The following is a 12,934-nucleotide window of genomic DNA, read 5'->3' on the forward strand; positions in this document are numbered from 1 at the left end:
GAGAGCCTGCCGCTGCTTCGGGTGCGCCGCCGCCGCCTCCTCTCCGCCTGATCCCGCCCCCGCGAGGTGAGCTCCGCCGCCGCCGTCCCGCTCTCCCGCTCCGCAGCGAGGCGACCGATCTCGGCGCGACGAGTTTCTCGGTTGGATTTTTCTGAGGTTTTTCCGGGGGCGTGGGCTCTCCTGATTTGGATCGGGTGCCTACTGCTTGTCGCGTAGCCCCTCGGGCCCTTTGGGTGGCTCTCCTTCGTCTCATCTCCCCGGGCAGAGGGAGAAGAAGATAACTCGGCGCCGTTTGCCGCAGAAAGGTTCCCTTTCTTTCTGATTAGTGCGTAAAGCTGCAAAGGCTCGCGGGAATTCCTGCGAGTTTTGGACCGGCTGGGCATGTATTCTCTCGGGATGATGAACCTTTTTCCTTCATCTATTCCTATTTAACTCGCAGTAGGCATGTTCCATCCCATCTTGTAATACTCGTATCTGCTTGACTGCTTACCGATGGATTCAGGAGGTGAAAAATTTGTCCAACTTCCTGCGATTTGTTGTTCTCCTCTCTGTTTTATTTTTTCACTTTCTTGTGCTTATAATTCTTTTTGCGGACCGTGGAGTCGATCGTGCGCGACATGCCTTGCGCTTCATGCGCTGGTCAACGGGTGGAGGTTTAGCGAGGATTATGCTTAATCTGTGTGCAACGAATCTGTATGTCATACAGTGATAGATTGATTAGCTGCCCGAACTCTTCATTGCTACCGTTTCCGTTGACCATTTATCGAGTGAAGACATTGGTGTAGTAGTAGTAGTAGTATACTGATGCTGCAACCTGCGAGTGCATTTATTGGTTAGCTACCAAAGACTCTGCTACCCGTTAACTGATCAGTTAGTGCAGAACTTTGTGGGCACATTGATGCTGCAAACATTACAGTGATTGATTGATTGGTTGGCACCGAAATCTTTGTTGGTCGTTGCCCATTTTATTGCTAGTACCTTCGTTTGTAGGATACTGCAGGTCATTGGCTGAATCCTCTCTGGTTTCCTTGGTTTTGTTTCTTGAATTCAGGGGAAGATCGGAACTGAGCGAGTATTGGGGGGATTGCTAAGAGGGAGGCGTCGAGATGGGGTTCGAACCACTGGAGTGGTACTGTCAGCCCGTGAAGGATGGGGCGTGGTCTCGCGCTATGGAGAGTGCATTTGGCGCATACACACCCTGTGGCATTGACTCCTTGGTGGTGTGCATCTCGTACCTCGCACTCTTTGGCGTTTGCTTCTATCGGATATGGAGGACGACCAAAGACTACAAGGTGCAGCGGTACAAGATACGCTCGCCGTACTACAACTATCTGCTTGGGCTGCTTGTGGTGTACTGCATTGCGGAGCCGCTCTACAAGATCGCCACCGGTACCTCCATCATGAACTTGGATGGCCAGTCTGGCCTTGCTCCATTTGAGGTGAGAATGCTTCATATCGTCGTTGTCAAATCTTGGTTTGATTTGTATGCTGGTATGCTATTCCTGCTTGATGAGTATATTTCCCGGGAACTGTGTAGCAATAGATTCTAGGGCTACCTGTAGTTTTGCAGTGAATAAATATTATGTTTGGTATGCATCTCACTCACAAGTGACTAGACTGATTTTATTTCGCTGCAGCAAACTGTTATGGGGTATAGTTACGTGCCACCTACAGTATGCAGATAAAATCTGAAGGAGTATACAACCAATTACCTAGACTTTAGCTTTGACAATAGTTTGTCAGTGGCGTTACATGCACTTCTTTCAGACCTTTACTTCTACCAAGTACTTGTTCCCTTTAGCCTTTTCAGTCGCTTGAAGCTCTACCTGTCTACAGGTTACTTCCTTGGTCATCGAGATTGCTGCCTGGTGCTGTATGCTTACAATGATTTTGCTGGAGACAAAAATTTACATCACTGAATTTAGATGGTACATCCGGTTTGTGGTAATTTACGTATTGGTTGGGAAAGCTGCTATGTTCAATGTTGTGCTTCCAGTGAGGCAGTACTATAGTTCAAGGTATATTACTTAATGAAACTTATTGGATGGTAGAGCTACCCTGTTTAGAGCTCTGTATATGTAGGCTAACTTCTTTATTTTGCTTATTATGCAGTTCAATATTCTACCTATACTGCAGCGAGATAATATGCCAGGTTTGCCCCTTTGTTGTCTACTATCTCCATTCCTTCATGAAAGGTGTATTTTAACTGCTCAAATTCAAGCTTTGACCAACAGTTAATCTATGAATATATGCATTATGGTACACAATTTGATACTACCGTTTTTTTCTTGGGAAGCACTTATGATTGTGTTTTTGTAACCATTAACAAAATATTTTACAAGAAATTAATGGTAAAAAATCATACAATATTTTACAAAAAAATCCTGGTATATTCATACTCAGTAAAAAATATGCCATACATTTCGAATAGTAACAATAATCGAATTCCCAAGACCTCTGCTGTATATTGAACACATTTTTCTGCAGTGCGTTTTTGGAATTCTCATGGTGGTGTATCTGCCTAGCTTGGATCCCTACCCGGGTTATACTCCAATCAGGAGCGAGTTGCTTGTTGATGACAATACTGATTATGAACCTCTTCCAGGAGGAGAGCAGATTTGCCCTGAAAGGCATGCCAATATCTTTTCGAGTGAGTAGATATAAATCATTGCACAGTATCAGATACTCACATAATACCCTTCTCTACTCTCATGACCTCTAGAAGTTTATTGATGTAAATCTACTTGCCTTGTTGCTGCTTTTTCATAGGGATATTCTTTTCATGGATGACCCCTCTAATGCAACAAGGATACAAAAGGCCTATCACTGATAGTGATATTTGGAAACTAGATGATTGGGATGAGACTGAAACATTATATAACCGGTATGTTCTACCACAGTTTTGAGTTTTGACTGAAATGAGGATATTTGTACACACTAATTAAACATTGGGATCTTGTCTCAGATTTCAGGAATGCTGGAACAAAGAACTTCAAAAACCCAAACCTTGGCTGCTACGAGCTCTCCATAGTAGCCTCGGTGGAAGGTAAATTTGTACATATGGAACCTATATTTCTCAAAATCTCCACGGTGCGGCTACTTGCTATTTGGTTTGTGCTAACATTCGGTATTTTTCTTAACTTTCAAGGTTCTGGCTAGGAGGATTTTTTAAGGTGTGTGTATAAATATCTAGGCTGTTAATTTAGAAGATCTGCCTTTCAGTTCAGTCTTTATGTTAGTCTGATTTGATCACAATTAATTTGTGTTAATCTGGTAATCATCTCCCCTCCCAAATTTGTAGATTGGCAATGATGCTTCTCAATTTGTTGGCCCAACCGTATTGAGCCTCTTGTTAGAGGTATGCTTCTCCTTTCATGAAATTTCAGAGTCACAATGGCAAAATGCTCTGTTTTATTAGTTATTTATTTTCATCATACTCAAACTACAACAGTGACTTTGAACACACTGAGAAACCTTGCATATTGTTTAGTTCTGTGTACCATTAAAAGTTTGGTGTTCTTTGGCAGTCTATGCAAAAAGGTGATCCTTCTTGGAATGGGTACATCTACGCTTTCTCAATCTTTGCTGGAGTGGTATGGACTATTTTCATCTCTTGCATGCTGTACATTATATTTCTTTGCTAATGACGCATGCTTGAACTCGTAAGCAATGCTGCTTGGGATTTAAAAAACCCTTTATCCTTGTTAACTTTCTGTACCATTCTCCAGTCACTGGGAGTTCTTGCTGAAGCACAGTACTTTCAGAATGTCATGCGGACCGGTTTCAGATTGAGGTCTACATTGGTAAGTTTTATCTATCAAAGCCTAAAAAGTGCATCACATGCTTTTTAGCTTTCTGTTAAGAGAGTCAATATGCAACCACAGAATACCTGGTCCCACTTTGCTTTGTTGTCACTCTCATTTCTACTTACGATTGATATGGGGCTTGCACCTCCTGATTCGTGCAACACGCACATGTCTTACCTCGTGACTTACTAGTTTACTTTTCCTCATATAAACTAGATAACCTGTCTCAGCTGCCCTAAAAAACACATGGTTAGTTGTCATGCACTAATAAAATTTAGTACTGACAGCAAAGGATTATAATATATCTAGTGTGCAACAATAGAGACCCTGTTCCAAACTTCTAATTTCTACCTTAAATTTTTGTTACACTACTTTAGGTATAGACAAATGTTACTTCTGTCGGAGAAGCTGGCAAGAGCACTTCCTTTCAGTCACAAGAAATTATAATTTATATTACAGACTCAGAGAACAAGTCCAAAGAACACACTAGACATATGGACCACCCCCAATGTTTCAGGAATCACTTCATCATTTTTAGAAAAGTTTGTGGTTTTTTGTTGGCCCACAGATTGCTGCTGTTTTCCGCAAGTCCTTGCGATTGACCAATGATAGTCGTAAGAAGTTTGCTTCTGGGAGGATTACAAATTTGATTTCAACCGATGCGGAGTCCCTTCAGGTACGTCGTTAAGACTCAGTTATTGTTTCTATGTTAGAGAGGACGGAGAAATGTAGTGCGTACATTACATACCGTACATGCGGGTAATTTGTCTCACTTTGCACACTTATAATTTTATCCTTAAATTTGCAGCAAGTATGCCAGCAACTTCACAGTCTATGGTCTGCTCCTTTTCGCATTGTTATTGCCATGGTCCTGCTATATGCGCAACTAGGTCCTGCAGCACTTCTCGGTGCCCTCATGTTGGCTCTTTTGATCCCTATTCAGGTATATCTCTCTTTAAGCACTTGCAATCATGAAAACTCTTGCGTTGCATCTTGAAGTGTGTCTATGCCCTCTGTCCTAGTCCCAAACATTACTAATTGTGATTGATGTTGGCATTGGCTGCTACATGTGTTAGAAGGATGTTTTTCATATATAGATTCTTGTGCATAGCCTAGAGTTCATATTAGAGCCTTCATGTGATCATGTAACTGTGAACCTACTGAGTTCCTCCCAGAAACTCCTGGTTATGTTTTTCCTATCTATTTATCGCAATATGTAGATTTTAGTTGACCAAAACTGCAATAACTAATATCCAGAAGGGGCAGTGGTTGAAGTAGACAACTAGTTATCTCACTTGGTGTCACAATTGAAATCCTTAATCATGGTTCAGTCCATTTTACTGCTTATATTTTTCCCTTTAAGCCAATAATGCCGGTTGGATAGTTGGCAGTTGGATATAATTAGCATATTTTATTCATAAGAATGATATATCTCCGTTAAATTACAGTAGTTTTACTCTTCTTTCAATTTAAAATACACATTTTATGCTTTCAGCATTGGCTGTTTTGGCTGAATTTTTTGTGTATTCATTTTATCAGACAGTTATCATAGGCAAAATGCAAAAGCTTACCAAAGAAGGGTTGCAAAGGACTGACAAACGAATCAGTCTCATGAATGAAATATTAGCTGCGATGGATACAGTCAAGTATGCTTACATCTACTTACACTTTCATTAGTAGTAATATTTGTATAATGTATTTTGGTATAAACTGTCCCAACTGTTTCCCTGTTTAGATGTTATGCTTGGGAGCAAAGTTTCCAGTCAAAGGTGCAGGACATCCGTGACGATGAGCTTTCCTGGTTTCGCAGTGCTCAATTGCTGGCCGCGGTATGTTCCTCTTTTACTTGCATAAGGTTCAGTTGTTTCAAGCTTCATTGTGCGGTGTATTCGTCTGTTCTTTTGTATGTTGGTTGTCACATGGACTTTTTTGTTGCCATATGAGAACCGGAGTTCCGTGCTATAGCACCAACTCTATTGGTGGTTCTTAATCCTATGGGATTTACTTTAAATTAGGGCTGTTACTTGACTTCAAAATAGAACTGAGAGTTTTTACATTCACTAATCTTTGCCTGTTACCCTTTTCCTTGCTTGTTGCAGCTGAATAGCTTTATCCTCAACAGTATTCCTGTCGTTGTCACGGTGGTTTCATTTGGCGTTTACTCTCTGTTGGGGGGTGAGCTGACGGCAGCAAAGGCGTTTACCTCTCTTTCACTATTTGCAGTGTTAAGGTTCCCACTTTTTATGCTGCCAAATCTGATAACTCAGGTGAGCAAAAGGATGCAATTCTTGTTTTCATGAAGTTATTTTGCAAGAATACTAACAAGTTAACAAGTATCTTTGGATTATTATGCATTGATGATTTTTCTATTCCTTCAATCTGAAATTTCACTTGCCTGTGGCAGACATAGTTAGTTAATTTCTGTAGTTAGCATTTTTATTGTAAACAAATGATGTCTCGACTTGGTTTCCTATTTTTCTTTCCTCAGGAATTCTTTTGTGTTGTTGCCTTACTACTCGTTCTTCTTTTAAATTCAACAGGTTGTTAACTGTAAGGTTTCGTTGAAACGACTGGAAGATCTCCTCTTGGCTGATGAGAGAATACTTATGCCAAATCCACCTATTGATCCTGAGCTTCCAGCCATTTCTATCAAGAATGGAAACTTTTCATGGGAGTTGCAGGTATATGAAGTTCTTTTTTACTATTGCACATGCAGCTTTACATTAAACACTAATCTTCTGATTCTGTGGCCTAGATATTATTTATTGGCAAACAGACACTGGAATAGTAGTCATAATCTAGCAGCCTAGCATGCTTTGTTAACGGGAATGACAACTGCAAAAGAGCAGCTAATTAATGAATAGGCGAAGATGTGTTTTAGTTCATAATGAATTGGTGGTTATCTTGAGGGTGCCATTCCCCATTAGTTGTGATACGAAGATATTTCCATTTTGCCAGTTCTCTTTTTTTATGACGTTCCTTGAGAATTAAATTTTCAAACATTGGCAGGCTGAGCGACCAACACTATCAAATGTCAATCTGGACGTGCCTGTCGGCAGTTTAGTTGCAATAGTAGGAAGCACTGGGGAGGGGAAGACTTCTCTTATTTCTGCAATGCTTGGTGAAATAGCACCAGTATCAGGATCAGATACCTCAGTGGTCATTCGTGGTTCAGTGGCATATGTTCCTCAAGTTTCATGGATCTTCAATGCTACCGTAAGATACAATATCTTTATTGCTATCATTCTGCTAATTGAACCCTTTATGACTGTACGGAGAAATATCTGTGATATCTACAGGTCCGGGATAACATATTGTTTGGGTCTCCATTCCAACCTTCGCGCTACGGGAGAGCAATAGATTCTACTGCATTACGACATGACCTTGACCTACTCCCAGTAAGTTCCAATGTCCAAATATGCTGTTATTTGACGAAGTGACCTTGCTAGAGAACAAGTTTCTAGTTTTTTAGTTGGGCTGGTTATATTCAAGTTGTGCCTTTGTGCAGTCTGCTTTGTTTCTTTCACCTACCAACTGACAAAGAATGGATTTTCTTGTCCTTGTTTCAGGGTGGCGATCTCACAGAGATTGGAGAAAGGGGAGTGAATATTAGTGGGGGGCAAAAACAAAGAGTTTCAATGGCAAGAGCTGTTTATTCTGATTCAGATGTTTACCTATTTGATGATCCACTGAGTGCATTAGATGCCCATGTTGGTCGACAGGTGCATTCGTCTTGCTTCCTTTGTGATGCTTTCTATTTTTTAATCTTTCTGTACTCAGACTCGATGATTAGGAGTTGGTGATGGTGTTTCTTTGGTTGATATTAGTCATCCTTTTGTCGTGATCTCTTCATACCTAGGTGGCAGAAAGAGTATTGAGCGTTTTAAACATTGACATTCTTCCTTCAGAAACAGTTCAAGACATGTGCAATGCTGTGCAAATTTAACTTGATTTCAACAGATATACAAGATATAACATCCTCGCTTGATAATATGTAATTGATACACTATTCATGTAGTTCTTTGAACTCCCCACTTTATAGTGTATAGAACTTAATTCTTGAAAGAGAGAAGAATGTTGGACAACTTACCCTAATTTATTCCAGATTTTGGATATGAAAAATAAATAAAACCATCAGGGAGGTTTTGTGGCATTGTTTAGGCATGTATCAGAGCCATGTTTTGGTGCTTGTGGATATATTCATCCATGGCCTTTTCTCAGTGTTAATACTACTACATAATCTTATTTAATTACCCTTTATGAATGCAGGTATTTGATAAATGTATCAAAGAAGAGCTACGGCACAAAACTCGGGTCCTCGTTACTAATCAGCTGCATTTTCTGCCATATGTGGATAAAATACTGCTAATCCATGATGGAGTAGTTAAAGAGGAGGGTACATTTGATGAACTTAGTAATACTGGGGAGCAGTTCAAAAAACTTATGGAAAATGCTGGAAAGATGGAGGAACAAACAGAAGAGAAACAAGACGAAAACAAGTCACAGGATGACATAAAGCACACTGAAAATGGGGACGTAGTAATAGCTGATGGTGGTCTGCAAAAGAGCCAGGATAGTTCGAGTAAAACAAAGCAGGGAAAATCTGTTCTTATTAAGCAAGAGGAACGTGAAACTGGAGTTGTCAGTACGAAGGTCCTTTCACGGTAAAAGCTACTACCGTGCAATATCATATTTGATGTATAATATATATCATATTTGATGTACAATGCAATGTAGAAAAAAGGTGTAAAGTAGGCTGATGATTGTGCAATTATATCTATGTTAGCATTCTCTATGTTGCCCTAAAGCTTGGTGATTTTTAAATTATCTTTATCCATATATGGATATCAATTAGATTTTTAGTGTCTTTAGTAGCTTTAAATATTCTATAAGACTTAATGGATCATAAAGCCCTAGAAAATATACTTACCATGTTTATTTTGCAGCTACAAAAATGCAATGGGAGGTATTTGGGCGGTGTCCGTCCTCTTCTTGTGCTATACACTGACTGAAACTCTACGAATTTCAAGTAGCACATGGTTGAGCATTTGGACTGATGAGGGTTCTCTGAATATCCATGGCCCTGGTTACTACAACTTAATCTATGGCATTCTTTCTTTTGGGCAGGTATTTACACTCATTACCTTTTCTTTTCCCACTTTCTTTTGGTGTGTGTGTCTGATTGATCACATGCAAGCTGACAAATTGACAAAATCTTGGTTCAGGTTCTAGTCACTCTCACGAATTCTTACTGGCTGATCACGTCAAGTCTTCGAGCTGCCAAGAGGTTGCATGACTACATGCTCCGGTCTATATTAAGAGCTCCCATGGTATTTTTTCACACCAATCCACTTGGACGGATCATCAACAGATTTTCGAAGGATTTGGGTGACATTGACAGGAATCTTGCTGTCTTCGTCAACATGTTTATGGCACAAATATCTCAGTTGCTCTCAACATTTGTTCTCATCGGTGTTGTCAGCACTATGTCTCTTTGGGCTATCATGCCACTTCTGATTTTATTTTATGCAGCCTACCTTTATTACCAGGTAATTTCATGTGAGATGACTACTAAACAACTGTAATTTTGCTTTTACATGTACCTTCTTGACACTTTATAACCTTGTTTTCTCAGGCCACATCACGCGAGGTAAAGCGCATGGATTCTATTACTAGGTCTCCTGTGTATGCTCAGTTTTCAGAGGCATTAAATGGTCTGTCCACAATCCGTGCCTACAAAGCCTATGATAGAATGTCAAACATCAATGGGAAATCAATGGACAACAACATCAGGTTCACACTCGTGAACATGAGTTCAAATAGGTGGCTAGCCATCCGGCTGGAAACATTGGGTGGCATCATGATATGGTTCACGGCAACATTTGCTGTCATGCAAAACCAACGAGCAGAGAATCAGAAGGCCTTTGCTTCCACGATGGGTCTTCTTCTTACCTATACCCTCAATATCACCAATCTGCTCACAGCTGTTCTTCGTCTTGCTAGTCTTGCTGAAAACAGCATGAATGCTGTTGAACGTGTGGGAACATACATTGAGTTGCCTTCTGAGGCTCCTCCTGTCATTGAGGATAACAGGCCACCTCCCGGTTGGCCATCATCTGGTATCATCAAGTTTGAAGATGTTGTGCTTCGGTACCGACCAGAACTTCCTCCTGTTCTTCATGGAATATCATTCATTATTAATGGAAGTGAGAAGGTAGGAATAGTTGGCAGAACAGGTGCTGGTAAATCTAGCATGCTTAATGCTTTGTTCCGTATTGTGGAGCTGGAGCGAGGGAGAATATTGATTGATGATTGTGATACTTCTAAGTTTGGAATTTGGGATTTGCGAAAAGTGTTAGGAATAATACCACAGGCACCGGTCCTCTTTTCAGGTTTGTTACTATACATAAGATCTTAATGTGTGCTTTATGTAATTTTTTTTTACGGATGCTTTATGTAAATTAGTACAGTAGTTATGTACAGAAATCCAAATATGTGGCTCTAGTCTGTTCTTCCGACGACTTCAATTATTTGCTTCAATGATTGTTTTATGTATGGCTATCCAGGTACTATTCGATTTAATCTGGATCCTTTCAGCGAGCATAATGATGCGGATCTATGGGAGGCTCTTGAAAGGGCTCATCTAAAAGATGTCATAAGGAGGAATGCTCTAGGGCTAGATGCTGAGGTAAGCTGCATGTTTACCTTTATTTATCTTATCCTGTCTTTTTTTGACAAACGATAAATTCTTGCACAAATTTACCAGTTTGTTGTGCCAGACTAACTGTAGCACATGGAACTGGTAAGCATTTGCCAATCTATGAAGTTCTAGGAGTTTGTTTAGAATGTTAGAAAGGGGTTGCAAAACAATAGACTACTGCTGCTTTTGACATAGTAGAGAATTTAATGCCGAATAACCAGACTTTGGCCCTTTTTACCACCTTTACAGTAGATCCCTTGTTCTTTTGAGAATAATCATATGGAAAGTTCTTGCTGAACATCACTCATTCACTCTGTTAACAGGTTTCTGAGGCCGGTGAAAATTTTAGCGTTGGACAGCGGCAGCTGCTGAGTTTAGCTCGTGCATTGCTACGAAGGGCAAAGATACTTGTTCTTGATGAGGCAACAGCAGCAGTTGATGTTCGAACTGATGCTCTTATACAGAAGACAATCAGAGAAGAATTCAAGAGTTGTACAATGCTTATAATCGCTCACCGCTTGAACACTGTTATCGACTGTGACAGGTTGCTTATTCTAAGTTCTGGGAAGGTATGATAATGGATAGAGCTTTGTTCTTTCATTCCTGGACATGCGTCTCATTTGAATTGGTGCTAGTATATTCATGTCATGCGCTGATTTTCTGAAGTAATGAGTAGTCCTGTTTATTTCGAGCTGGTCAAAGCTGGGATTTACTAGCTTGGTGTGGATGGTTTTTGAGTGTTTTTTGGATTCTAACAAGAGTCCAAGGGTGTATTATCGATTTACTTTTTACAGCTGTGAAATAGATTGCTGTAAGTAGATCCGTGCACTCCACCCGAAGAAGTTTATACTATTTTTTATGTTTAATCACACATATTCTTTTTTCCTCAACTGCACAACTCTTGGTACCCCAAACTTAGTTTAAAGTAATATTTTGTTTCAGATTTCGGAATTTGACACCCCCGAGAACCTTCTGAGCAATGAGGATGGTGCTTTCTCCAAGATGGTTCAGAGCACAGGGCCTAGCAATGCAGAATATCTTAAGGTAATGTGCAGCTGCTACCATGTTTATTTTCTATAATCTTGTCATATGCACTTCTTCATAGAATAGAGCTAATAATGCCTATCGTCATTAACTTGGCTCAAGTACACATAGTTGGCCTACTTTCAGTGCGAACATTGATATGTATTTTGATCCATTTTTTCTGTGAAAAATCAAACAGTCTCTTGTGCTTGGGAATGGTGAAGAGAGGCTGCGAAAGGAAGAAAGTAAGCTGCAAGATATTCAGAGGAAATGGGCCGCGTCGAACCGATGGGCTGTTGCTGCCCAGTTTGCACTTGCTGCTAGCCTCGCATCATCCCACAGCGACCTTCTCTCATTGGAGGTTGCTGAGGGAAACAACATCCTCAGGAAAACAAAGGACGCAGTAATCACCCTGCAGGGCGTCCTTGAAGGGAAGCACAACACTGAAATCGAGGAGTCGCTCACCGAGTATCAGGTTCCATCTGATAGGTGGTGGTCGTCACTTTACAAAGTCATCGAAGGTAACTGCTTTAGTTTCACTTTCTGACATGCTTTCACACTTTCCCTTCGGTATTCAGCTGTATCCCTAGTAATCCGACCCCATGCTAAAAATCTGTTACGTGTTGCTTTCAGGCCTCGCCACGATGAGCAAACTGGGGCGCAACCGTCTACGGCAACCTGGTTACAGTTTTGAAAACCACGGGTCTATTGACTGGGATCAAATTTAGGTGTAGAACACAGCATTGCTGCGCTACCGAATCCCTGGAACCGCATCGTGGAATAGTTTGGGGGTGTGCATTAATCAGGCACGGTTTAATTTCTACAGTATTGTAGTACATTTTTGTACATTTCATTGCCAGTACATTGACGTGCAAGTCGGGAGTTACTCAGTAGAAACGCCGTCTTGATGCCTATCTGAAGGCGAATAACAAGGGGATTTTGTAGCAGTGGCAGTCTTGTAATGTCGTCCGCATGGGTTACATTTCTTGTGCCCAATCTCGGTAATCAGCGTACCCGAAATTTTGATAATATTGTGCAATACGAGTGTACGTGGATTCTTTATGTCCTGATGGTTATGTCCAGTCTTTCTTTGCTTGATATAAATAACACGTTTGTCTGCCTCGGAATATCGAGTTTGAGATTTTTCCTAGTCACAGAACGGGAATATCCTCAATGGCTTGTGTAGTTGTTCGGATAGGCTCATATTCTTGAATTAGACGACAGAAAAATCACTCTCCCAGAGGGAGTACACACTGGAATACTGATCTCGAGATTATTTCTTGCTACTTGGAGAATGTCACTTCCTGAGCAGCTTAGGCTGTCGCATTGATGAGCCAATTATTAGATAAGACCACCTATGCTTCTGTATTGACAGAAAAGACCACGTGCAATCTATATTGATAGA

The 12,934-nt window shown here is 40.6% G+C and overlaps 1 protein-coding gene across 1 annotated transcript; it reads left to right on the forward strand.

Annotated features, from left to right (window-relative positions):
* Nucleotides 1–301: 301 nt before the first annotated feature.
* LOC125528618 (ABC transporter C family member 2-like) lies at nt 302–12,591 on the forward strand. The gene is made up of 29 exons (XM_048693066.1): nt 302–442; nt 1,052–1,439; nt 1,837–2,018; nt 2,113–2,152; nt 2,488–2,650; nt 2,770–2,884; nt 2,966–3,046; nt 3,149–3,173; nt 3,302–3,358; nt 3,528–3,593; nt 3,729–3,803; nt 4,375–4,482; nt 4,615–4,749; nt 5,346–5,452; nt 5,542–5,635; nt 5,906–6,073; nt 6,347–6,487; nt 6,816–7,022; nt 7,106–7,204; nt 7,376–7,528; nt 8,076–8,470; nt 8,753–8,933; nt 9,032–9,355; nt 9,442–10,198; nt 10,373–10,494; nt 10,830–11,075; nt 11,449–11,550; nt 11,729–12,050; nt 12,163–12,591. Exons 2-29 carry the CDS (start codon nt 1,107–1,109, stop codon nt 12,255–12,257), a joined length of 4,893 nt encoding a protein of 1,630 aa, XP_048549023.1. The 5' UTR covers nt 302–442; nt 1,052–1,106; the 3' UTR covers nt 12,258–12,591.
* The last annotated feature ends 343 nt before the right edge of the window (nt 12,592–12,934 follow it).

Source organism: Triticum urartu, unplaced genomic scaffold (assembly GCF_003073215.2).
Source record: "Triticum urartu cultivar G1812 unplaced genomic scaffold, Tu2.1 TuUngrouped_contig_4999, whole genome shotgun sequence".
Taxonomy (NCBI): domain Eukaryota; kingdom Viridiplantae; phylum Streptophyta; class Magnoliopsida; order Poales; family Poaceae; genus Triticum; species Triticum urartu.